At 40.0% G+C, this 24,781-nt stretch overlaps 1 protein-coding gene across 2 annotated transcripts in view; it reads left to right on the top strand.

Moving 5' to 3' along the window:
• Window positions 1-24,781, top strand: part of LOC126262245 (GPI ethanolamine phosphate transferase 1) — a 274,209-nt gene that overhangs the window by 233,722 nt on the left and 15,706 nt on the right. For both annotated transcript variants that reach the window (XM_049958725.1, XM_049958726.1), the window contains one exon: window positions 14,521-14,711. In XM_049958725.1, the coding sequence (XP_049814682.1) occupies window positions 14,521-14,711 (191 nt within the window). The remainder of the gene's footprint in view (window positions 1-14,520; window positions 14,712-24,781) is intronic.

Raw genomic sequence — 24,781 nt, 5'->3', positions numbered from 1 at the left:
CATTTCCACCTGGTGCCTCAGTTGGACCAGTGTTCGTGCTGGACGTGCAGACCGCGTGAGACGACGCTTCACCCAGTCCCAAACATGTCCATGGGGGACAGATCCAGAGATCTTGCTGGCCAGGGTAGTTGACTTACACCTTCTAGAGCACGTTGGGTGGCACGGGATACATGCGGACGTGCATTGTCCTGTTGGAACAGCAAGTTCCCTTGCCGGTCTAGGAATGGTAGAACGATGGGTTCGATGACGGTTTGGATGTACCGTGCACTATTCAGTGTCCCCTCGACAATCACCAGTGGTGTACGGCCAGTGTAGGAGATCGCTCCCCACACCATGATGCCGGGTGTTGGCCCTGTGTGCCTCGGTCGTATGCAGTCCTGATTGTGGCGCTCACCTGCATGGCGCCAAACACGCATACGACCATCATTGGCACCAAGGCAGAAGCGACTCTCATCGCTGAAGACGACACATCTCCATTCGTCCCTCCATTCACGCCTGTCGCGACACCACTGGAGGCGGGCTGCACGATGTTGGGGCGTGAGCGGAAGACGGCGTAACGGTGTGCGGGACCGTAGCCCAGCTTCATGGAGACGGTTGCGAATGGTCCTCGCCGATACCCCAGGAGCAACAGTGTCCCTAATTTGCTGGGAAGTGGCGGTGCGGTCCCCTACGGCACTGCGTAGGATCCTACGGTCTTGGCGTGCATCCGTGCGTCGCTGCGGTCCGGTCCCAGGTCGACGGGCACGTGCACCTTCCGCCGACCACTGGCGACAACATCGATGTACTGTGGAGACCTCACGCCCCACGTGTTGAGCAATTCGGCGGTACGTCCACCCGGCCTCCCGCATGCCCACTATACGCCCTCGCTCAAAGTCCGTCAACTGCACATACGGTTCACGTCCACGCTGTCGCGGCATGCTACCAGTGTTAAAAACTGCGATGGAGCTCCGTATGCCACGGCAAACGCTGACACTGACGGCGGCGGTGTACAAATGCTGCGCATCTAGCGCCATTCGACGGCCAACACCGCGGTTCCTGGTGTGTCCGCTGTGCCGTGCGTGTGATCATTGCTTGTACAGCCCTCTCGCAGTGTCCGGAGCAAGTATGGTGGGTCTGACACACCGGTGTCAATGTGTTCTTTTTTCCATTTCCAGGAGTGTAGATGTACTCTTTTTATAGACACATGAAAATTTGTTCCAGACCGGGACTCAAACCTGGATTTCCCACTCATCGCAAATGATTACCTTATTCCTTTTAAGCCCATACCATTGTAACTGAAACCTTGATGAATAATTAATAAAATAAGTAGCCAATATAATTTGATTTGAGTCTCACCAGTGATCTTTTATGTAACTCCTTCCTCTTGATATTTCATTTCCATTCAAGTTAAATGTCAGGGATAAGACCTTAGATTGCTCATTAACAGCTTCCTTCACAATACTTGATACAAAAGAATGACTAGTGCATAGAGCACATATTACAGTTACAATATGATACTCTTATAATCGTCGCTCAACCAGGGTACACTCCCAACACACACAATTACCATGGTTAATAACAATATCACGAAAAGGATAGATTGATGTTCACCATATAGAGGATATGTTGATGTGTTGTGCATTGACAAGAAGATTGATACAGTGTGATTCATAAGTCAGAGTGTGTGGTGCAGTTTGGAAGGCAACAGATAAAATGCAGGAAAGAAGGGAAAGGAAATGACAGACACTGACTAAAGTAATGCATTAGAAAATAATAACAAAGAAAAACAGCACTGGGTTGCAGGATGGAAGAAAAGTTGGTAGACAAAATCGAGCAGTAGAAAATCCAGGATGGAATAATGACAATATTATGAAAAGGATAGATTGCTGCACACTGTATAGAGGAGAGTGAGTAGCAGTCTATGCTTTTCATAAAACTTTCATTATTTCATCCTGGATTTACCGTGGTCAATAATTTTACATAGACATACTGAACTGTTGGATCACGCAAAAAAGTGATACTGTATATGGAACTATTTTCTTATACTTCAGCGGAGGCTCAAAATTTTGATGTGAATAAAATGAATAGCAAAATCTTTAAACAGATGGCTGCTGCCCATATTATAAGCAATGTTGAAACAACAGATAAAGTAAAATTATCAGTAGTGTTCTGAGAGAACCAGTTGATATTTATAATACCAATAATAATAATATAATAATAATAATCATATGCTGAAAACACTTAACTAAAATCTATTTGAATGATTTTTTTATTTTTTGGAAAAAGAAATAACATTTCTGAATTCCTTAAGTGTCCTAAAGAAAGGGTAAAACAGAGAGAAAACTCGTGTGTTGCTAGTTTTTTTAAGAAAGCACATTTCCTAGATGTTGCATGTATGCAATATCACATGCAAAAATCAGTTGCCCGTCACTAAGCCACTCTATATTAAATGAGGAAACATCAGTTCTTTCTTTTTTTTTCCTAAGATTTTTATTAAAATCAACTGACATACTTACTCTGTCATCATTCTGACTTTTTGTGAATGTTTAATTAACACGTCTGAATTCTGATCAATGTTCTAGTAAGAGTAACTGCACTAAAAGTAATTTTTCAGCCACAGATGGAAATTGGTGTGGCAGTTGGTCTACCCTCCTTTTGTCCAGATAATCTTACATTACAAAGACATTGCTCCACCTTAGCCCAGAACATTGCTTTGATGCTTTTAGGTTCACTATTCTTGATTTTTGGGCTTTGCTATAATCGTGGTTGATTAGTGGCTTAAGGCAATGAGAAACATTTTCATTTTCAGTTCTTTGTGAGGTACTTGCAGACAAATGTGATAACTCAGCTGTATCTGTTTCATCTTGTTCTAAGAGATTATTTTTAGAACTGTTATAAGCAAGTAATTCATTCAAATTTGCTGTAGGATCATCATCACTGCAGCCATGAAAGTCACTTTTCTTATCATCACTTCCAGAAGGTAAAGCTAGTAACTGTCTTACATCTTCTGCAGCAGCAACTTTCTTCAAAACACCACTGTGATTAAATAATCAATTCGTAACTACCATAGTCACTGTACCACCCCATAAAGTAACATCCAACACAAAAAACTGTCCACTGTATGAGAATATTTCACCAAAAATGGTGAATACCTCACTAATGCTGTGTGTTAGTATCCACGCAATGTTGCACATGTGCAACATACACAAATTGACATGTAAAACCTGAAGTTGAATGATTTTTCACTGTGTTTCTTATTGACTATGGTTCTACATACCTGCCTTGGTTTTCTTCTGCTGTTCTCTGTCGTAATCTCATTTTTAATAAGGCAAACACAACGTGAAACTAAAGAAAATCCACACTCAACAATTTTCTCTGCATTCTGCCAATGAGACTACCAGAAGTGTGCAGTCCAGTCAACTACAGCATACCTAGTCCCATAGGTACTCTCTAAGAACTTCATTGCATCTGTGAAACTGGGGTTAGCGCTCACTAAAGCTCCACCAGAGGAGCACAAAATAATTTTTCAATCCATGTAGCTGATGTGCAACAGTATTGACTTAAGGGTTAAAGTAAGAAAGTAAAATTTCATTTCATATCTGTCTACAAAGTGTTCATGAAAGGGCAGTATTAGTTTCATATTAATAGTTTTAGTTTATGGCTTTAATGAGTCCAAAAAAGCTAACATTTAAAGACACTTGGTGATGAAAAAGGCTTCCAAATTCAATTTTAAGAAGAAAAAAAAGAGATTGCCATGGTACCAATGGTTACTGCTAAGTGTAGTTGCTCTTCCAAACATCATCCCATTTGAACAAACAAGTTTGATCTTTACTTGTGGTTACACATACTTTTGGTATGTGGACTATTCACAGCTGTGTTTAAAAAGAATAGCTCTGTGTAGTCATAGGGTCGAGCCGCGCATGTCTGCTTTCATGCCCTGCAGCTAAATTACTGGAAATAACCTATAGCTGTGATCCTGCAGTTAAATAGTCTATGCATTGGCCAGAATTGCAGTTACCAAAATACACAGAATTACATAATAGAAGTTAAATGAGTAACTTAATAACAACAACAGAAAATTGTGTTGAATAATGTTTATTCAAGAAAGGACATCCCAAATAAGTGAGTAGTAGTCTTATGACATTCAGTTAAAATAGACAGAAGTTACATTGAGAGCATTATGAAAATGGTAACAAACTCTCCAAACTAATACAAAATTGTTAAGGCTTTCGTGGCCACTTGTTGACAAACTGCCTATTGGCTTCTGTCTCGGGTTCTTCGGCCGACGTTCGTCTAATGATTTTTCTGACGTTTCGCCAGCACGAGTGGCTGGCATTGTCAAAGCTTCACCCTCCATTGCCGGTGGTGAACTGAAGGCGAGCTCGCGGCCGCAGACTATATGTACCTGGCGCGCCAACGTCCGAGGGCTTCTCCGCGGTGAAGCTTTGACAATGCCAGCCACTCGTGCTGGCGAAACGTCAGAAAAATCATTAGACGAACGTCGGCCGAAGAACCCGAGACAGAAGCCAATAGGCAGTTTGTCTCCAAACTAAATTGTAATCAAAGATATGTGCAAAATTAAGTCAATTTGATAATCACAATACACAGATATTCACCTGCTAAAAACTGTTCCGAGTTCAACATGATGATTTACAAATTATCATACATGATACAAAGAATAGTAACACATACTCAATCTCAGTACCATAATATGGGCGGAAAAAGTTAAGAGTCCTATTCTGGAGCACATCAGACCTCTCGAAATATAAAGTCCCTTCAGAAGTTAAAGTATAGTAGCAGCCATTCACCACCCAGAATCAGTCACCTACATGATCAAATACCACTCAGTACCACAGGCAGGTCTGCCTCCTTCCAGAAATCACATCAAAGTGCCCAGAACTGCTCCCTTGAGCCCTTCACTCGAAAAAGTGTTCATCTCCACATGACTCCCATACTGGTCCACTACTGTCTGATTTTCCATTGGCTGAAGGCTGTCCCCAAAAAAAATACACCATTCTTTAAGTTCTACAGACATGATTTACCTCAACTTGGCCATTACCTAGACTAAACTATTATATTACAACAGTATTTGAATAAAGAAATGCTATAAACATTTGGTCACACTCAGACAATTCACAATAAATATAAAGAAAGGTTTGTCCATAAATAAATAAGCCAGTATTCTTGCACAAGTTCTCTCATGATGATTGACAGCAAATTGTTATTAAATATTGTTTAAACAGCTATTTAGGCCTACTTGTCAGAAGTGTCTTGTGGCATTCTTTTACGAGGACGGTGTCAGCAAGTTATCACACGTGAGTGACTTCTTCTTAAATTACCATGATTTTGTATTATCAGTAGTAATTAGTACTTAAATAAAGTTATTCGAAAAATAGTAAACTGTTCATTAAATAAGTATGCAACTATGACAAAAGGTAAGACGTATTCATGCTGTGTTTGTTCACTGTGTAATTGTAGAGTATATGATGTTTTGGCAAACATTTGCATAATGGGAAGATATAAAAAATGTAATAAATAAAGGAATAAAATAGTTACAATTACGTAGCTTTCAGAGATGATAGCTATAGTGCAATGTTATCATGTGCGATATCATATGCTGAAATTGCATGGGGTGTTTAAAATTTATTAATTTGGAGGTTCTTTGTGAATATCTTTATTCCCTGTGAATGTTAACTTCTTTAGTTTTAAAGATACTCTAATATTGTTTTCCCATTTGATGTGCCTCATTTTTGTGAGATCACAGCAGCATTTGGATTTTCTTTAATACTTGACTGTGAATTATTATAGATTCTCAAAGAGCTTAAGAAGCTGTCTTTCAGCTCATCTGCCACATTGCCATTTTTGGAGCATCTTCTTCACAAAGGCCATGCTAGTAATAGCTATTCAAATTCCCAGCTTTGGGATGTACTCATTTCTGGTGAGCTGCTTGTCCTTGTGCCTGGGCTCACCCGTACCAGTTGCCTAGCTGGACCTACCGCAGCACACTCTGAGCCGTGGTCCCACTAACATTCAGCCATACAACAATTTTACTTCCCTCCATACTACTTCCAGGCGATCAAATCGCTCGCCTACATACGCCGTATAATTACAAGTTCTATTGAAAATGAAACCACATTTTTTCTTGCATTTGCAGTTGTGTGTCTAAAAAACTGATTCCATCTCAAACAAATAAATTTTTCAAGGAACATTCTGGTTGAAACAATATCAAAAAGTTCCTAAGAGGAACACATATTTCAGTCACAACAGAAATCCACAATTCAGTGTAAATTTTCATGGAATCACTTTCACCACACTCACTTAACACGTTCTTGAGTTCTTGGCTATACTGTCATAACTGTTTTTTGTCTTGCTACACAGTAGTGGGACTGAACCTCCTCTGATACCTCTAGTGCTCTGGCTCAGCACAGCTTGTATTTTCTGGATATAAAAATGGGTCCAAATTAGCATCCAGTCCACTACTCACTCATTCGTCCTGTTCATCTGTCACATTCAATCTAACATGAAATTGAAAAGAGAGTGCCTAGTTCAGATAAACAAGTGTAAAAAAAATATTAAAAACTGCAAAAACATTACAGAAAGACTACATCGTGAAACTGAATGCTCAACTGAGTACCTAAGTTCAGGAATTTATAAAATAAGGGATAGACAACAAATCACCTATAGTGGATCGTTGCATGGAGCACAGAAACATAAATAGAAAACAGCATTCCCACCAGCTTTCAAGCACTAGCTCTTTTACTACCAAAACTACACACACCCAAACACACACAAACATCCATCCACACACTCCTGTGACCTCAGGAGTATCAATCATTAATTCTACTGTGGCCACAGCAGAGTGTGTTTTGGTGCCTGTGTGGCTGAGTGTGTGAATGTGTACTTTTGCTAGAAAAAGAGCCATTGCTCAATAGATGTTTTCCGTTAAGTGTTTCTGTGCTCCATGCATTGAACTGCTATTGGTGAGAGGTTGACATCTCCTTATTTTTATGTATTTTTCAATCCAGTGAGTTCTGGAAATGCTCTCCAGAATGATACAAGTGGTGGTATGTAATTTATTGAGTTATTTCCTGACCAATGTAAATAAATATATTTTAAATAAAATTAGCACTTGCAAAAAAAGGGCCTTCTACTCATCACTATAGCCAGAATTACTCAAGTGATAATCAACCCCCCCCCCCTCTCCATATAACTAATAATAATGCCTATTCTACATGGGAGGAAACAAATTTAATATCTACACGATCACTACAAATAGTACCACCCACCCCATACCCCATCAGCCATTGCATGGAACCCTTCTTTTATTCTCACTTTCCAATAATCAACAATAAAATTATGAAAAAAAAATTCTACCCCCAAAATTCTTCAGTTAACATTCCCAAATGTTGCAAAACAGTATTACTTAATAAAATTTAAGTCAGGCTAATGCACACACATGAAAAATAAAATACTGAGAATCATAATTTATACATAATCCATCCATATTTACCTTTTATATATCTTCAAAATTCTGGACCTTCCCTGGAACTTCAGTTAATGCTCACTATAATTTTCTAACTACTCAGAGAGTTGTCCCCTCTGTTCTTCATTTATCCCTTCAGTCATTTTAATCTTCTCATTAACTGCACATGCTACCCTTTTCTTACATAACTCAGGGTGGTCCCATTGCCCGTAGTTATCAGTAGACTCATGGCGAGTTGGATTCAAGCTACATCATCTTCACTGAATAAAATCTTGTTAAATGGAACTGTAAAACTGTTAGCTCCTTCTGTAAATTCAAACAGATGCTTGCTGCAGTTAATCATGGCACCTGCTTTTGCCACCTGTTCCATGTATAGTATAAAATTAACACTAATATCTGCTATCAGTAAACAGGCCTGATTAAATTCATCATTGTCTATTCTGAAAGTTAAGAAAATATGCTTACATTACTTTCCACCTCAAAGAGCTGTGTTTCCAAATTACCCTCAAAAATTTTATTATATAAGTAATTTTCCAAAAAATATTTTGCCTTACACTACATAACAGCTTCCTTGCAAACTTGAGTTTATTGATTTCTCAATAGATTACATGTCTGATGGCACAGAAAACTCTTCCCACTCACTCAAAATATAAGTATTTCTGCATTTATAAAACTAGCTGTTCTCCTTTACAGTATCACACCCTTCCTGTAGCAGAACAACATTGAAGTCTCCCATATCCTTAAATTTTTCAGCATCACCAGTCTTGTGTGCTATATATCTGTTACTATTTTCTGTTAATATGCTGCTGTTTGATATAAATCCCCTTGGTTTCACAATATCATTTTCATTTTTCCAGCTGTTGCATTTGATCTCACCACTAAATGACTTCAGCCCCATCAACATTTTCTAAATTATAATCAGCTATATCTTTACCTGAATTGCTACCAACTTCACCATTAACAACTTCATTAACATCCACTTTGTCATTAACATGAATAAAATCATCAGCAGCATCAACAAAAAAATCAGCGTGACATTTTAAAGAAATAGTTATTTGTGAAACCACAGAATTTTGATCTGCATCAACATGTACATTAATCCCAACTACTTTTAATCCCTCACATAAATTCAAATTATTTGGCTGGTGTAAATATTCACCATTACTTTGCTCTAACTTGATACATTCAGCTCCTGACTTGTTATCAATCATGTTGATCTTACCCCTCACCTCACCATTCAGTCTTACGCATTCACTCAAGGTACTTTTTATCTCCAACTTCAGGTTGTTTTCAGTATAAGTTTCTCCTTGGCATAAAATATTTTCCAAAATTTTTACACTGAATTGCAAAGTATTTTCGTGTCAGCTGTATTGGGTATAGCTGTACTATATGGCAGTGACTTATGAAAATTTCTGCTTCGAGGATACATACCTAGATTTCCCACTTATATTGAGTGGTCACCTTACCAGTTTTAGACTATCTGAGCATGCTCCCTGAGCCAAACTTCCATATGTCATGCTTGTCTACATTCTTGCATCATAGTCTAATCTGTTCATTCCTTTGTGCTTGCAACTTTACGTGTATTCCCACAGAAGGATGAATGAAACTATGAGGAAGTGAGACTTTGTTATCATTATTGTCAATGCCCTGACTAGGGCTTGTAATACATTTTTACAGATACGCCACCAATCGCCTTGCAATAAGCGGGAATTCTTAGTTTGAGTCTCAGTTCGGCACAAATTTTCACACATCACCAATCAGCAGTACAGCTATACCCAGTACAGCTGATGCTAAAAGAATTTGCAATTTAGTGAATATATTCCAAAAGAAATGTTTTGATGGCTGTAGGATCATCAAATAAAAACATTTTTGAAAAGTAGAATTTTCCATTGAATGGATGCTTTTCTTAATGTCACTTGCTTGATCTTCTGTATTCTGTTTAATTTCATCTAATTGGTCATTCATTTTTACCAGGGCTTGCATTTTTAAATTTACAGGATCCATTTATGTTTCAGAGATATTCAGTGCTCCATCTCTGATTTACAGTCCCTGGCAACTTTGTTAATATAATTTCTGTCTGATTTATTCATTTCTGAATTCTCACTAAACACAAGTAGCAAAAACACATCTCTACCCAAGGCAGTTCACTTTGCATTGTTTATGTTTATGTTTTGGAGTCCTGCTGCTTCCCAGAAAAAGTATTGAGCCACTGCATTGCTCTGCTGCTGCTGCTATGTGGTCAGTGGTGCCTCTTGCTGCCATTCCTGCTGCGTGGCATGGATTGCTACTGCTGCTAGGTGGCACTCCATCGCTGTGCTGGTGAATTACCTTTGCCAAACCCAACCTGGCTCCCGACGTCACTTCCTAAGTCATTTAGCTTTCAAAATGACCCTCTTGAATTTCTCGTCATCTGCATACCCTTTGGATTTCATTTATTACACAATCGTGACTTTGGATTTGTCTCTGATTTTGTCAGGTAGATCATGGACAGGCCCTCATATTATGATGTTTCACTTACAGTTTCAAAAAATAAGAACTGTTAAATACTTGAGTAATAGTTGTGACTGGTTGAAATAAAAGTTCCACATTCACTGAACATGTTTATTGAATTCATAGGTTATGATCATATACAAGAGATGTTGCTCTCATGGCCACCAAACACTGTGTGTCTGTTTCTAGCTTTTGGGGGTCCCTTTCTGTACCCCTTTTTGATGTCACATCCCCCAGCTACCAAAGGGCGCGTTCACATCCCGAATACAACATAAAGTATATCTCTGACTATGTTATTATATTTTACTGAAGGCTGTGATTTTTTCTGCCACACCCTCCTCCTGGGTGATTTCAATGCCCACAACACTGTGGGGGGTGGTGTTACTTACAACACCTCACAGAGACAGTTGAATGAAACAAGTGATCACAGATCATGACTTATGTCTATTGAACGTTAGCACCCTCACATATTTTAGTGTGGCTCATGGAAAACATGCAGCCATTGATCTCTTGATTGGTAGCTCCAGGTATCTTCTCTCAATCTGATTGAGGGTAGACAAGAACCTTTGTGATGGAAATTCCTGATAGTCATTACCCATTCATACAGACAACTGACTGAGTGCCTACTATGATGGACCCTCCAGAAAGACAATCTATTTCGATCTCTGGACTCTGAAAGCCACCATTATTGTGTGTGGTATATGTTGCCTCTGGTACCACTGTAATTTCCCTCCTCTGTTCCATTCCCAAAAGGTACATGGGAAGAATAAAACTCTGTATGAGTTCTAATTTCTGTTATATTCTTATTGTGGTTATTTTGTGAGATATATGTTGGAGGATGTAATATGTTGACCAACTCTTTTTGGAAAACACTCTCAAAATTTCAACACTAAACCTCTTCACAATACACCCATCTTCAAGGTTGGTTGGTGACAGAATTAAGACCACTTGACACAGTACTCCACAGTACTGTACCTAGTGGCTTCAATTCTGTCGTCGTCTAACCTTAAAGATGGCTGTTTAATTATCAACCCAAACAACAGAAGAAGAAAACCTACTGTCCCAGGTGCACTCCTGAAGGGTAGCATATTCTGCCTGCTGGGAAAAGTCAAGAAGCGGAATGAGTATCTTCACCTATTTATGCTCAGTATGTTACAATTATTTACATTTAGGGTCAACTGCATATCCCTGAGCCAATCATTGATCCTCCGAAGACCTTCCTTCATTTCGCTACTTTCCGGCTTCCAAAATTTTTTGTATGCATTTCTGCCAATACAGAACTGCTCGTCCACATCCAGAACATTACCTTTATAGTGCACCGCTCATTGTGGTAAAGTTGTACTACTTTTTGAGATGTTTTATTTGATGTCTGGCTGACAGTGCTGTAACATATTTATCTGCTTAAAAAGAATTGCCAGTTTAAACTTGATTGCCTCCACTGCCTCAGTCTCACCTCATGGATGGATGATTCAAACCTTTAAAAAGCCAGCATCCTACCTTAACTGGATTACGGCACACTGGGTTAGTGGCCCCATCAGTGTTATGATTACTGCATCCAGTGCACCATTAAGGGATCAATCTGACTTTCAGCTAGCACCTTTTGAACAAGTCCTGTGGACAAGCCTCCTGGCAGAGGATAGGATTCCTCTGCTACGGATCAGACAATCAGCTACTACTGAATTATGCAATACGTGTTTTTGCAATTACCCTGAACACTTGAACTACTATATCCTTTTTCACCAACTTGGGTTTCATGTCCCACAATCGTGAACAGATCTGGTGTCCCAATAGCAGTTCATCTAGAGTCTCTTCACTCTGATCCCCACATTCCCTCCTGGAACCCTACAGTCAGCACATTTTTGCATATCCACGCACACTGTGCTCCTCACCCAAAGATTCCTCCTGACCTATCCTTCAGACCCAAAGGAAACAGTAGACCCCTCTGTGGTTCAGCATTTGTTCCTCTCAGTTCTTGGCTAATTTCCTGTTTTGAAAGTTGTCTATGCTGATTGCTCAATCATTGAGCATACCAGCTTTACCTTCATACTTTTGAGGATCATGAGCGAGATTCCCTACAATAAGGGAGCAGCATTTTCAAAGTACAATTACTGATCATTATCCAAGCCCTTTGTCGTACTTTCACCAAAAATCGCAAGAATTTCCTTATATACAGTGACAAGGCAGTAACCATTGCCATCCTAGGAAACATTTGTTTTGAACTGTATACAATCTTATTACTGACCTCCAAGGTGCCGGAAACTTGATTGTATTCCCTTGGACCCCAGATCGTGTTGGTATTTTGGGGAATGAGCTTGCTGACCAGTTAGCAAGAATGTCAATGAATATGAAAACCTTGGAGATGGTGATATCAGTATCCAACCTGTGATCAACAATCTCTCTTCAGATTTTGAAGACTTGTTGCAGTGATGGCTATTACAAACAAGCTAAAAGCAATAAAAAGGTTCACATCTACCTTCCCAAAGATAATCTACTTGACATTGGTGGCTCCATAACTGCCACATTTGATTGTTTCATGGTCACTTCCTTAGGCATGAGGACCCACCCCAGTGTCATTGTAATGACCTTCTGTCAGTGACCCAAGAAGTCTGGCAGCTAGTAGGTATTCCTGGGCAGGGAAGTAAGTCATGGGTGTTGTCGCTTGTTTAAGGAATTGCTGTGGCCATCAGTGAGGCCCACATGACAAACTTAGAGTGCCATGGGTTTCTCTGCAATTGTGTGCAGGGGTATGACATCTCCTGAAGTCAGGTGATTTTCATGAGCTATTCATCTGAAGCAACAGTTATTGATAGCACAGAGTTAGTTATTTCCATTTTATACTTTTTTCAGGGTAAATCATTTAACATCCTCTTCATAGTATGCAGAATATATGTCAATGAAAGAAATTGACACAGTAAAGTGTTTTTAAAATTAAAAAAAACTAAAAACAAATCTTCATCAGGGACATGTCAGTTTTAGATACCAATACAATGACTTTTCATATTAAATGTAACATATTTCAATTACTCCTTCCCTTTTATGTCCTTCGACTCTTATAACTGCAATATGGTTTCTGTACAAGCTGTAGATAATGTTTTTCATCCTTTTATTGTATTCCATTTTGTATCCAAGAAGGTTCTTAATATGATGATAAAATACAATATCCAACATTACAACGTGATAAGCTACATGGTGATACAAGAAAGAAGTTTATTATCACTCTGAAGGCAAATTACACCTAGAGGTAAACTTGGGTTAAATGTAGAGCTTCTACGTGGTTTCTTAGGCATTATAATTTTAATATTAGATGAGTTTCATACAAGTAAACATAGTTTGCTGACATTGTGCAACTTTGTCAGAGTTTTGAGGCAAAGTTTCACGACCTAGGTAGCATAGAAAATTTATTGTAGCTATTTAGCACTCTGATTTGTAATGTACCAGATACTGTGCCATTACCGAGCGAGGTGGCGCAGTGGTTAGCACACTGGACTCGCATTCGGGAGGACGATGGTTCAATCCCGTCTCCAGCCATCCTGATTTAGGTTTTCCGTGATTTCCCTAAATCGTTTCAGGCAAATGCCGGGAGAGTTCCTTTGAAAGGGCGCGGCCGATTTCGTACCCCATCCTTCCCTAACCCGAGCTTGCGCTCCGTCTCTAATGACCTCGTTGTCGACGGGACGTTAAACAACACTAACCTAACCTACTGTGCCATAGGAGGTAATTGGTATACAAAATTGCACTCACCTAAAGGACAGGTATTACAGCAACATGAACTTGTTACAGTAGTATAGTCAAGTGCAAATGGAAGTTTCCCGAGCTACATATAAATGTGTCTAAGGTCGTGTCTGTGTTTGGATCAATTTCTTGTTGTGAACATCATTTTTCTATTATGAAAACAATAAAACCAACAGTGAAGTCCCAACTTAAGGAACCAACACTGTAGAGGATTCTGTGTTACGCATCAGCTCAGCTCAGGGCTTTACACAAAATATTTCATCACAAGTAAATATAAATAAACACCATGTTCCATAGATGTAGTGTAATGTTGTTATTATCTTTTATTTTGATTTAATTTTGTGTTAAACACATCTATTGCCATTGCATTTGTGTAATCACAATCTCTTTACTAGCTGCTACTGTTGTGTGTTCAGTGTTGACTGACCTCAGTAACTATACCTGGACCTGGACCTGGACCTGACTGGTCTAGACAGAGAACCCTGCAACTTATTTCTTGTCTTAGTAGACTCAACAGATGATACTGTTATTGACTATAATTTGAAGCTCAGATGTGTAGTGTTCCACAAAATGTAACTTTTTCCCTTAATTGTATTGTTTTTCTTATGGAACCAGGCAGTCAAACTAAGAAATAAGGGATTTAAATGCATAGTGCATTAATTCTGAGATTTCTGGAAAAGGTAACAAACTGAAGATTTTAAAGGTTTCAAAACCTCTTAGCCATATGGTTTTTATTTTCTTGTTTAATCTAGTTGCATAATATGAAAATTTTAGTATGTTCCTAGGATTTTTAGCTGAAGTAGATAATTTTGACACCTCACATTTGCTTGTTGCAGGTGTGTCCATATTTCAGCCTCTGCTTAGTTCGCAAAATGTTGTGCCACGTATTGTGAGCATAATGTTGGGACTAGCTGTCCCTTTTCTGTTACTGTCAGCCAGTCATGAAGGGCTCTTCCTGTTGACCCTTTCAGTGAATATGCTCTGTTGGCTCTGTCTTGAGAATGCTGTATCACATCAACATGAGCAGGTAGAGTAATTTGTTGTGTTATTACTTTCCTACTTGAGACAACACACTAATTAACATTTTTCGAAGTTGTAAATGATAATTATTTTGTAAATCTTTGTTTGTTCAACTCTTGGCACATTTCTGTCTTTCCTGGTGTCCTTTTCTTCTTTCAACATATGCTACAGTCAATATAACTACTCCATCATCATCATCATCATCATCATCATCATCATCATCACGACCACCACCACCAATACCAGGATTGGTGTTTTACTTCATGTTGCTGCTATCTTCCAAGCTTAATCCCACATAACTTATACTCCCAGCTGTCTACTTCAGAAACAGCTATTCAGTTTACTTTCTGTTTTAAATCTGCTTATTTTTTAGCATTCCTCAGCAACACCAGAGCCCAAAATTTTCAGCCTCCTTTCCAGTTACAAAATTGTTATTTTAATACGTACACATCATCCAATCAGAAAACTTTTGCTTCATCCCAAACCAGCATTAAGCTATATTGGACTACTCACTATCTTGTCTTATTTTATTTTTCAGTAGTACAGGTCAGTTTTAGCAGATTATTAGGTGCCCATAAATATATGTCAATAATTCAAAGCTCTCAAATATATTGTTAAAATTTCTTAAAACTTAAATGATATTAATGTCTGTGGTCCTCTTTGATTTATCTGGATGTTCCTCAGTATAAGTTACCAGAAGCAGAAATCATCATTGACATCTAACACATTTTTAAATCTACAAAAGTAATCAGTTTTACAAAAATAATTTAATTGTCAAGATAATAAAAATCTACTCACCAAGCAGTGTCAAGAGAATACACATATAAAGGTACTTCAGTTTGCAAGCTTTTGGAGCCAATGGCTCATTCTTCTGGCAGAAGGCTTTAAGGGGAACAATGAGGGATGGAGGAAAGTACTGGAGAGGTGTAGGAAATGGGAAGAGCTCTGGAAAGTTGCCCAGAAACCCAGGTCATGGGAGGCTTACTGGACACAGTGAGAAGGAAAGTCCGATTGCTGGGGACTGCACCAGCTGAGATTTGAAAACCTGAGAGCTTAAAAGAGAAAGGTAATGTAATTTGCAAGACACAGGTTACTGCCTAAGTATTGTGCATGTGTTAATAAGGGCAGAAATCTAAGTGCATTGTATGTGATAGAGGTGGGAGGGAGGGGGAGGAGGGGCAGGAAAAAATAGATCAGAAAATGAAAGATATAGAAAACTAAAAGGGAGTGAAGAAAGGAATAATTACTGTGAAGAAATGCTGAGACCAAAGAAATTAATGTCATTTAAGGCTGGATGGGTGCCAAAAACCAAGGACAGTTCCCACCTGTGGAGTCCTGAAAACTGGTATCAGGAGGAAGAATCTAGATGGCATGTATGGTGAAATAGGCGCCAACGTCATCACTGTCATGTTGCAGAGAATGCTATGCAAAAGGATATTGTGTGTTTCCAGTATACACTCTCTGCCTCTGTCCATTCATCATAACTGATAACTTGGTGGCAGTCATGCCAATGTAAAAGGCCAAACAGTGTTTACATAACAGCTGGTATATGATATGTATCATTTCACATGTGGCTCTCCCATTGATGGTAGATGTTTTGCCAGTTACAGGGCTTACAGCAAGTCTTACAGCGGACACAGCCACAGGGGTAGGAGCTGTAGATTAGGGAAATAGGTGCATCATGAGCATGAAGTCCAATGTCATCCTCACCGAGGATCAGCTACTCACTTCTGTCCACATTAAACCTACTAACAAACAACAATACTTAAATTTTGACAGTTGGCTTCCTTTCCATGTCAAACACTCCCTCCCATACAACCTTGCCATTTAAGGCAAACATATTTGTTCAGATACAGCCTCTTTACAGCAGTACAGCACCATTCTCACCTCAGCCTTCACTGGATGTAATTACCCCATCAGCCTAGTTCAAAAGCGGATTCCCCAGACCATCAAATAAAATCCTGGCACTGCAGATCCCTCCAAAAAAACACCTTAGAAGTATACCTCTTGTCACTCAGTATTATCCTGGTCTTGAATATATTAATCGGCTAGTTCGACAAGGTTGCGACTTCCTAAAATTGTGTCCTGAAATGAGATTCATTCTGTCCAACACTTTGCCAACCTCACCTAGAACACCTTCTTGTTGCCGTCCAATCTCTTCAGTATCCTTGTCAAACTCCATGCTCCTGCTGCACCAATTTCCCTACCCTCTGGCTCGTATCTCTGTGACTGTACCCGCTGTAAGACTTACCCTATGAAACTGCTGCCATCCCTGTAACTGGAAAAACATATACTATAAAAGGGAGAGCCACAAGTAAAATGATACATGTCATATACCATCTGTTATGTAAACAACATAGGGCCTTTTACATTAGCATGACTACCACCAAGTTATCAATTAGGATGTGTGGGCATAGGGCAGAGGATGTATACTGGAACCACACAATATACTGTTGCAGAGCACTCTGTGCAACATGACAATCATGACCTTGGTGCCTGTTTCATTGTACGTTCCATCTAGATTCTTTCTCCTGATACCTGTTTCTCAGAACTCCACAGGCAGAAACTGGCATTGCAACATGTCCTTTGTTCTTGCCACCTACCTGGCCTTATTTTGTTGTTCATTTCTTCGGTCTCAGCATCTCTTCACAGTATTTATTCCTTTTTTCACTCCATTTTATTTTTTTATATCTTTTATTTTCTGGCTGGTCTATTTCCCCCACCCCCCTCTCTCCCACCTATATCACATACAATGTACTTAGCTTCCTGCTCTTGTTAACTCGTGCACGATGATTTGCCATTAATCTGTGTTTCACGTGTTACTGTGTCTCCCTCCTTTAAGCCCTCAGGTTTTCAGATCTCATCTGCTGCAATCCCCACCAATCAGTCTTTTCTTCTCACACCATCCAGCAAGTTTCCCCTGACTTGGGCTGTCTTAAATGGGGTGAGACATTATGTCAAGCTGATCAGGTACAATGAGCAATGAAGAGGGGGTGGCGACTGAAGAAGGGTGAAGACCAAGAAGACAAGGCACTGTAAGGGAAGAGGAAATGAGTCCAGCATCAGACGAAGACTACTCTGCTGCAGTGTTAGAGTACTGTGTGTGCTATGCTCCTATTCTTTGGTTAGGATGCAATAGCCAGCGATTCTGACATTCTGGTACCTTTGGTATGCTACATGCCTTTTTTCAATGGTGAGAGTATTGTAGAGTCTCCTCATTGTTTCTGCGTAACAAGTGGGTGTGTGAGTAGGCCAGGCTCTGGACCTAGAAATGTTAGGTCATTAAGATCGAAATAATAATTATATACAGTGTTGAGAGGAAGAGTATATTAAGAAGTCGAATGGTTATTGATTAATAATTGTATGTATCAATGTTAAGTGAAAGGCGTGAGTTTTTTTCTAGTGGGAGTAGAGCCAAAGTTACTAATGAGAATTTATGTGAATTAATTACCTATAGGAGACTGTAGTAACTGGTACTGACTAAAGAATGAAGTTCAGTTAAGTAATGACTTCTCCAAAATGGCAAATTATCAGTGTGAATTGCAAAAGTGTGGGTTTGGAAGGCATAGTTAGGGACTTTCATAGCTGGAAACCTTTAAACTAAGTTTATATACACAGTGTTGGCTTTTATAGCAGATGCTGCTCATGTGTAATTACCAAGTCAGTGGCTATTAATTACAGACACTTCACAAACCTATAATACATGACTTACTTCAGTGTCAGACGTGATCTGTTGTAAGGCATCTCCCATAAATGTCCGATCATCAGGCAACAGGTACGTGGTAATTTAACTCAGATGTCAAAGGGAAAGCTTACAGCAGGGATGGGTAGTAAAGTTTATGACTTTATCTCCACCTGTACACCGCAGGCCACCTCACTGCATGTGGCAGAGAGCACTTCTGGTACCAATACCATTTCCCTCTTTCCCTGCTTCATTCGTGAGTAGTGCATATGAATAATGACTGTTCGTAGACATCCGTAATTTCACTAAATCTCTGTGGACATTTTGCTAGATGTTTGTGGGAGGGAGATAATGTTTCCAGACTCTTCTTGCAAAGATCGTATTCCTCAGATGGAAAATGCACCTCTTGTAGTATCTGCCACTAGAATTTGAAAACATCTTTGTGATATTCTTGTGCTTACTACATAAACCCTTAATGAAATACACTGCTCTTTTTGCATCAGTCAAGAACAGTTTTGCAACTCACTTCTTTTGTGTGTGTATTGTGTGCCTTAGGATTTTTCTAATGTATCTCAGTCTGGCATATACTTTTTGTACAACTAGCTGCACATGTTCCTTATCTGTAAGGTCACTCCATATGCATATTCCTAGATATTTTATGGTTATTACTGTTTATCGTGATCTATCACAAATTGAATAAAAATGGAATTGTCTGTCACCTTAGACACAATATGTTAAATTTGTTTATAATGAGGGTCAACTGTAAGTTTCTGAACCAATTGTCAATCATCTGCAGATCTTTGTGCATTTTGCTACAGCTTTCTAGTGTTGCATGCTGTGTGAGTGAAGACAGGATAGGAGGCCAGGAAGTTTAGACTTACTGACCCATTAAACTGTGTTTTTAACTGAGACTGGAACTCGTAACCTTGCCTCTCGTAACCTTGCCTCTCGTAGGTAATGCTGTTACCAATTGAGGAAACAGTCATGAATTACAATCTGCTGTCTCACAGCTTAAGCTCTGAGAGTATCTTTCTGCCTAAGTCTGGAAGAGTTATTCTCGAAGCTAAACCTAATCTGTGGTTAATATATCAAAGAAAGTAATCAGTTTTTGAAAATGTAATGTAACAGTAAAGGTAAAAAATCTACTCACCAAGCGGCAGCATTCTGGGTAACATTTATGAACTCTCACCATTTTCTAAACCTCACCAGTCCTTTTCTCTCACCCCTCTTCCTTTTCTTCAGCACCTCTGCCAGAAGAAGGAGCCACTGTCTCCAGAAGCTTACAAATTTAAATACTTTTATATGTGTGTTCTCCTGCTGCAGCTCAGTGAGAAGATTTTTTTATATATCCAATTACATTATCATTTGCGGTTAAGCTATTTCTCTGGTGACATCTTTTCTTACGAGACTGCTACAGCAGTCAGGTATGCAGAGATGCTTCTCTGAGACTTGAAATGTCAGAGAGAGGTTCTGGCAGAACAGAGCTATGATTTAGGCTACTGAATTGTATCTGAATAACTGACTAAGTTCCATGTTCAGGTTCTGGTCCAGTACATAGTTTTCACAACATTGTACACACAGCTCCAGAGTGAAAGGTTACCTGTACAAGATACAGGTTAAGTCCCTTTTCATCATAAATTACCTGATAAAAGGGTGAAGCACCCAGAAGGCATGACTGGATGCCAATGTAACTTTGTACCCGTACCCACCATCAATGGTTATGTAAATGGTTAGAATTCCAATTTCTCTGTGACATGTAGAATGGCCATCAGAATGTATTACTGTGATTAATGGTTAGTGTTGTTACCAGTCCTGGTAGAGTATGTAATGGGCATGGACAACGACAGAAGTCGAGCGGTTACTGTGAAGCACACGGAGATGCTGTGTACTTGTGTGAGACAGCGTTATCAGCACCTGACAGAGTGTTAAAAAGGCCTCATTGTGGTTGTCTAATTTTCCATCCAGTTGAATTGTTCAGATTTATAGAACATTTGGATGTGACAGTGGCCTGACAATGGACTGCACAGGAATGTGAGCGCAGGCATACTCATCATCAACATTTGGTCGATCTCGTCGCACCACCACAAGGGAGGATTGACATATTGTGCACCGAGCACATTATAACACCTTCACATCTCTGCCTGCCACCCAACCAACAAGTAATGGGCTTCATGCATCATTCTTTGTCGTCCAACACCATTGTTCGGAGACTAGCAACAGCCCAACTAGGGAATTACCATCCCAGTTGTAGGCTGCAATAAACACAACAACTCAAACAGCTGCATTTGGAGTGGAACCATGAAGGGTAAAACTGCTGATGAATGGCACCACACTGTGTTCAGTGATGAATCATGGTTGTGCACTATCCTAGATGAACATCGTTGGTGGGTATAGTGGCCATTTAGAGAGAGGTCCCACTCTTTAAATTTTTTGGAAAGGAGTGATGTTACTGCTGGTGTCATGGTGTGGGGAGCTGTTAGGCATGACTTCAGACCACAGCTGGGAGTGATTGAGGGAACCCTGATGGCACTTTGGTACATCAAGGATATCCTGGGTCCTCATGTTTTACCTCTCGTGCAACAGTATCATGTGCCATTTTTCAACAGGACTATGCTCATCTATGTTTCACTTGTCTCTAAGAACTGTCTGCGTGATGCTGAGGTACTCCTATAGCCAGCGAAATCCTAAGATTTGTTCCCACTAGAACATGGTGTTGGACCACTCGGATGTCAACTCTGACCCAATGCCAGTATCAAGAATATCAAGGCCCTGTAACAATAGTTGTTGGCCAGCTGCCTTGGGAGACTATACAACAATTTTATGACACACTTCCCAACCACATCAGTGCTTTCATCCAGTCCAGATGGGTTAAGTGGGCTCACCTGTCATGTTCCCTGTAAATTTGCCTTGATATTGTCCTCACTGAAATTACATCACATACCCTCACCACCCATTAAGTTTCCTCCTCCCCTTTTGTGTGCTTCAAAAAAAAATTTTTTTTTGGGCAGTGTGTTATCTGCTTGTTGACAACATGAATCAGTTAAAAGTAAGTAATACAATGCACAGTGTCTCAGCATTGTATTTTGTGGTACATGGATATGTAATTATTGAGAAAGAATTGGGATCACCTCACTGTCACAGTATCACTCAAAAACACGTAACAGCTGATAGTGAAAAGGATAGATTACTACTCACCATATAGAGGAGATGCTGAATCTCAGATAGGCACAACAAAATGACTTTCAAAGATTGTGTGCCTATCTGCAACTCAACATCGCTGTTATATGCTGAGCAGTAATCTATCCTTTTCATAATATTGCATTATTCCATCCTGGATTTTCCATTGTTTGATAACAGCTGATCGATAATCCATCTCCGTAATAAATGTATAAATATATTTGGAGGCATCTAACTATTACATTTCGTTCTGAACTGGTAATGGCAATGAGCATTAATATTACTTTAACATTTCATCAGTTTAATGATTGGTGGCTGTTTGGTAATTTATCTTACTGTACAGCCACAGTATTGTTAATGTGTCAGGATTGGCAAGGAAGGGACAGCAGTGGGCGCCTGTTGAGGTGAAAAATCAAACATATTTTAAATGCATGGATGTTTAATGCCATAAAAAGGAAAGGCAGGCCTAGAGAAGCCGTCGAAACTGAGTGGGGTGGGCGGTTAAAGCTCTGATAACCTCTTCAGAGAGGGAGGCTGGGGCAACACCTCAGTTATCATAGCATGGGAGCATAAAATACATGTTGTATGGGTAGAATGTTCATTTGCGAAGGACGGTAATAAGGTGGTTGCTTAAGCCTTGTTACTTTTTCTTTTGCTTGATATAATTGGGAGTCTCTTAAGTATGAAGCAGTACCTTAGTGTTTAGTCCCTGGATCTAAGGGCATATGGGTGTTTAAATCTCAGAGCGTATCTTGGGCAAGCTATGGGTGATGGAACTTCCCATTTTCTCTGCTTGACAGGGGGAGCAGAAAGAACCTGCTGAAGGTCCAGCACTTGTCTCAGAAGGTGATGGGAGAGGCATAGTTTCTGAATAGGTTTTTAGCCTATCAAAATGGACAATAACTTTGCGGTTGCGCAGTTATAATTCTGCATTGACAGGGGAAGTGAGCCAAATGATTGAATATGGTCCGTCATACAGGGGGGGGGGGGGGGGTAACTTTCTTCAGTCTTCCTTTCTTTACACTAGGATTTTCTTAGCAAAACCAAATCACCAGGTTTATGGGAGGGGGAGGGGGGGGAGGATGGCATTTTTATTTCTTCTTTCCATCTTCTTCCAAATGGCCTTAAGGTGGTGGGCTAGCTCCTTAACGGCTGTGTTATCAATTCCCAGAGGTAATTTGTGGATTTCAAAGGGAGATTCCATAGGGCACCAAACACTATCTCATAAGGGGTATGTTCTGTGGCTTCGTGGAAACGCCTATTGTAAGCACTTGCCACGAATGTATCTTTGCTGGTCACTGTGGGCTGAGTTGATGTAATAGGAAAGCATTCGTTTCACAGTGCAATGGACACGTTCAGTGCGGTCATTTGCCTGGGGGTGAAAAGGGGTGGTTCTCCATTTTTTAATTCTCAGCAATTTTTCAAACTTGGTCAGATAAGGTGGACATAAAATTGGTTCCTTGATCAGTTATGATGGCTTCAGGGCTTCCGAAAGGAAGGACAAGATGATCTATAAAAGCTCGTGCTACTGTTTCAGCTGACATGTCAGTGATGGGTACCAAAATAAGATATCGGGAGAAGTGATCAATAATGGATAGAATATATTTATGTCCTTATGTACTTACGGGAAGAGGCCCGACTACTTCCAAAGCTACAAACTGAAAGGTTTTTGATGCCTCGGGAAGAGATTGTAAGAGAATTTTGATTCGTGGGGGTGGTGCTCTTCGGGTGCATGGTAGGCAATTTTTTTTATATACTTGGCAACATTGGCCATCTTTTGTCCCACCAAAATGCAGGCGTTTGTGGCTCCTCGTCCACTATGGCAAGCTTGAATGCTGTTATGGCACTAGGCAATAGTTCTGGATTGTAAGTCTTTAGGTATTACTATACGTTTACCCAGGGGGGTCTTGTGGTATAGAATTCCATCCTCTGTAACAAAATCCCAATGGGAGCGATACTGGCAGCATTTTGCATCATTTTCCTTTGAGTCTTTTAATTCATCAATTAGCACATCGCCTGTTTGAGCTACTCTCACTTTTCTGCTAAGGGCGTCAGCATGCTGGTGCAATCTTCCAGCTTTGTGTTGCACTTGGTAATCATACTCACTCAGGTTCAGGGCCGAGCGGGTGAGACGGCTGCTAGGGTCTTTTAAACTTAATAGCCGCTGAAGTGCTGCATGATGTGTTGCTATTGTAAGGCCGAGCGGGTGAGACGGCTGCTAGGGTCTTTTAAACTTAATAGTCACTGAAGTGCTGCATGATCTGTTGCTATTGTAAATTTTATCCTGTAAAAGTAGTTGACTCCAAACTTTAATGCCAGTAATTCTTTCTCTATAGTACTGTAATTAAATTTCACCTGGTTCAGCGGAAGGGATGCGTAACCAATTGGTCTTACCTCACCATCAATAATTTGACTCAGAATAGCCCCTACCACAAAGTTGGGCGCGTCACAGGTGAGAATGAATGATTTTTCGAAATCAGGATAGATCAATAAGGGGGAACTAGTCAGAGCATCTCTGATATGCTGCACAGCAGCTTCACACTCGAGGGCCCATTGATAGGGTATATCTTTTTTCAACAGGTGGGTAAGGGGTTTAGCTATTGTGGCATAGTCCTTGACAAAATGCCTATAATAGTTGCTGAGACCCAGAAAGCTTTGCAATTCCTTTACATTCTTAGGGGAAGCGAATGTTCTACTCCTTCAATTAGACGGGGGTCTGGCTTTACTCCATCAGCACTAATAAAATGCCCTAGATACTGTACTTGACTCTCAGCAAAGGAACATTTTTCTATTTTCAAACTTAAATTGGCACTTTCCAGTCTAGACAAGACATTTCTTAACTTAGTAACATGGTCATCTATGGTTCTGGAAAAAGACAATGATATCGTCTAGATAAACTAAACACATTGTGGGTTTCAGTCGTCATAGCAGTAAGTCGGCAAAGTGTTAGAAAGTGGCTGGCACATTGCGCAGCCCGAATGGCTTTCTCAGAAATTCATATAGACCGGAGGGAACAACAAATGCTGTTTTTGGCGTGTCCTGTGGTGCAATCGATATTTGGTGGTACCCACACTTCGTATCAAGGGTAGTGAAGTATTTGCAATTTCTTAACCTGTCCAGTGTTTTGTCGATATGGGGGAGAGGGTAAGCATCAGGGATGGTTACCTTATTTACTGCTCTCATATCGACGCAAAGATGGTAGGTCTTCTCTCCATTGA

The sequence above is a fragment of the Schistocerca nitens genome, chromosome 6 (genome assembly GCF_023898315.1).
Source record: "Schistocerca nitens isolate TAMUIC-IGC-003100 chromosome 6, iqSchNite1.1, whole genome shotgun sequence".
NCBI classification, from domain to species: domain Eukaryota; kingdom Metazoa; phylum Arthropoda; class Insecta; order Orthoptera; family Acrididae; genus Schistocerca; species Schistocerca nitens.
This window is presented reverse-complemented; position numbering and strand designations above follow the sequence as displayed.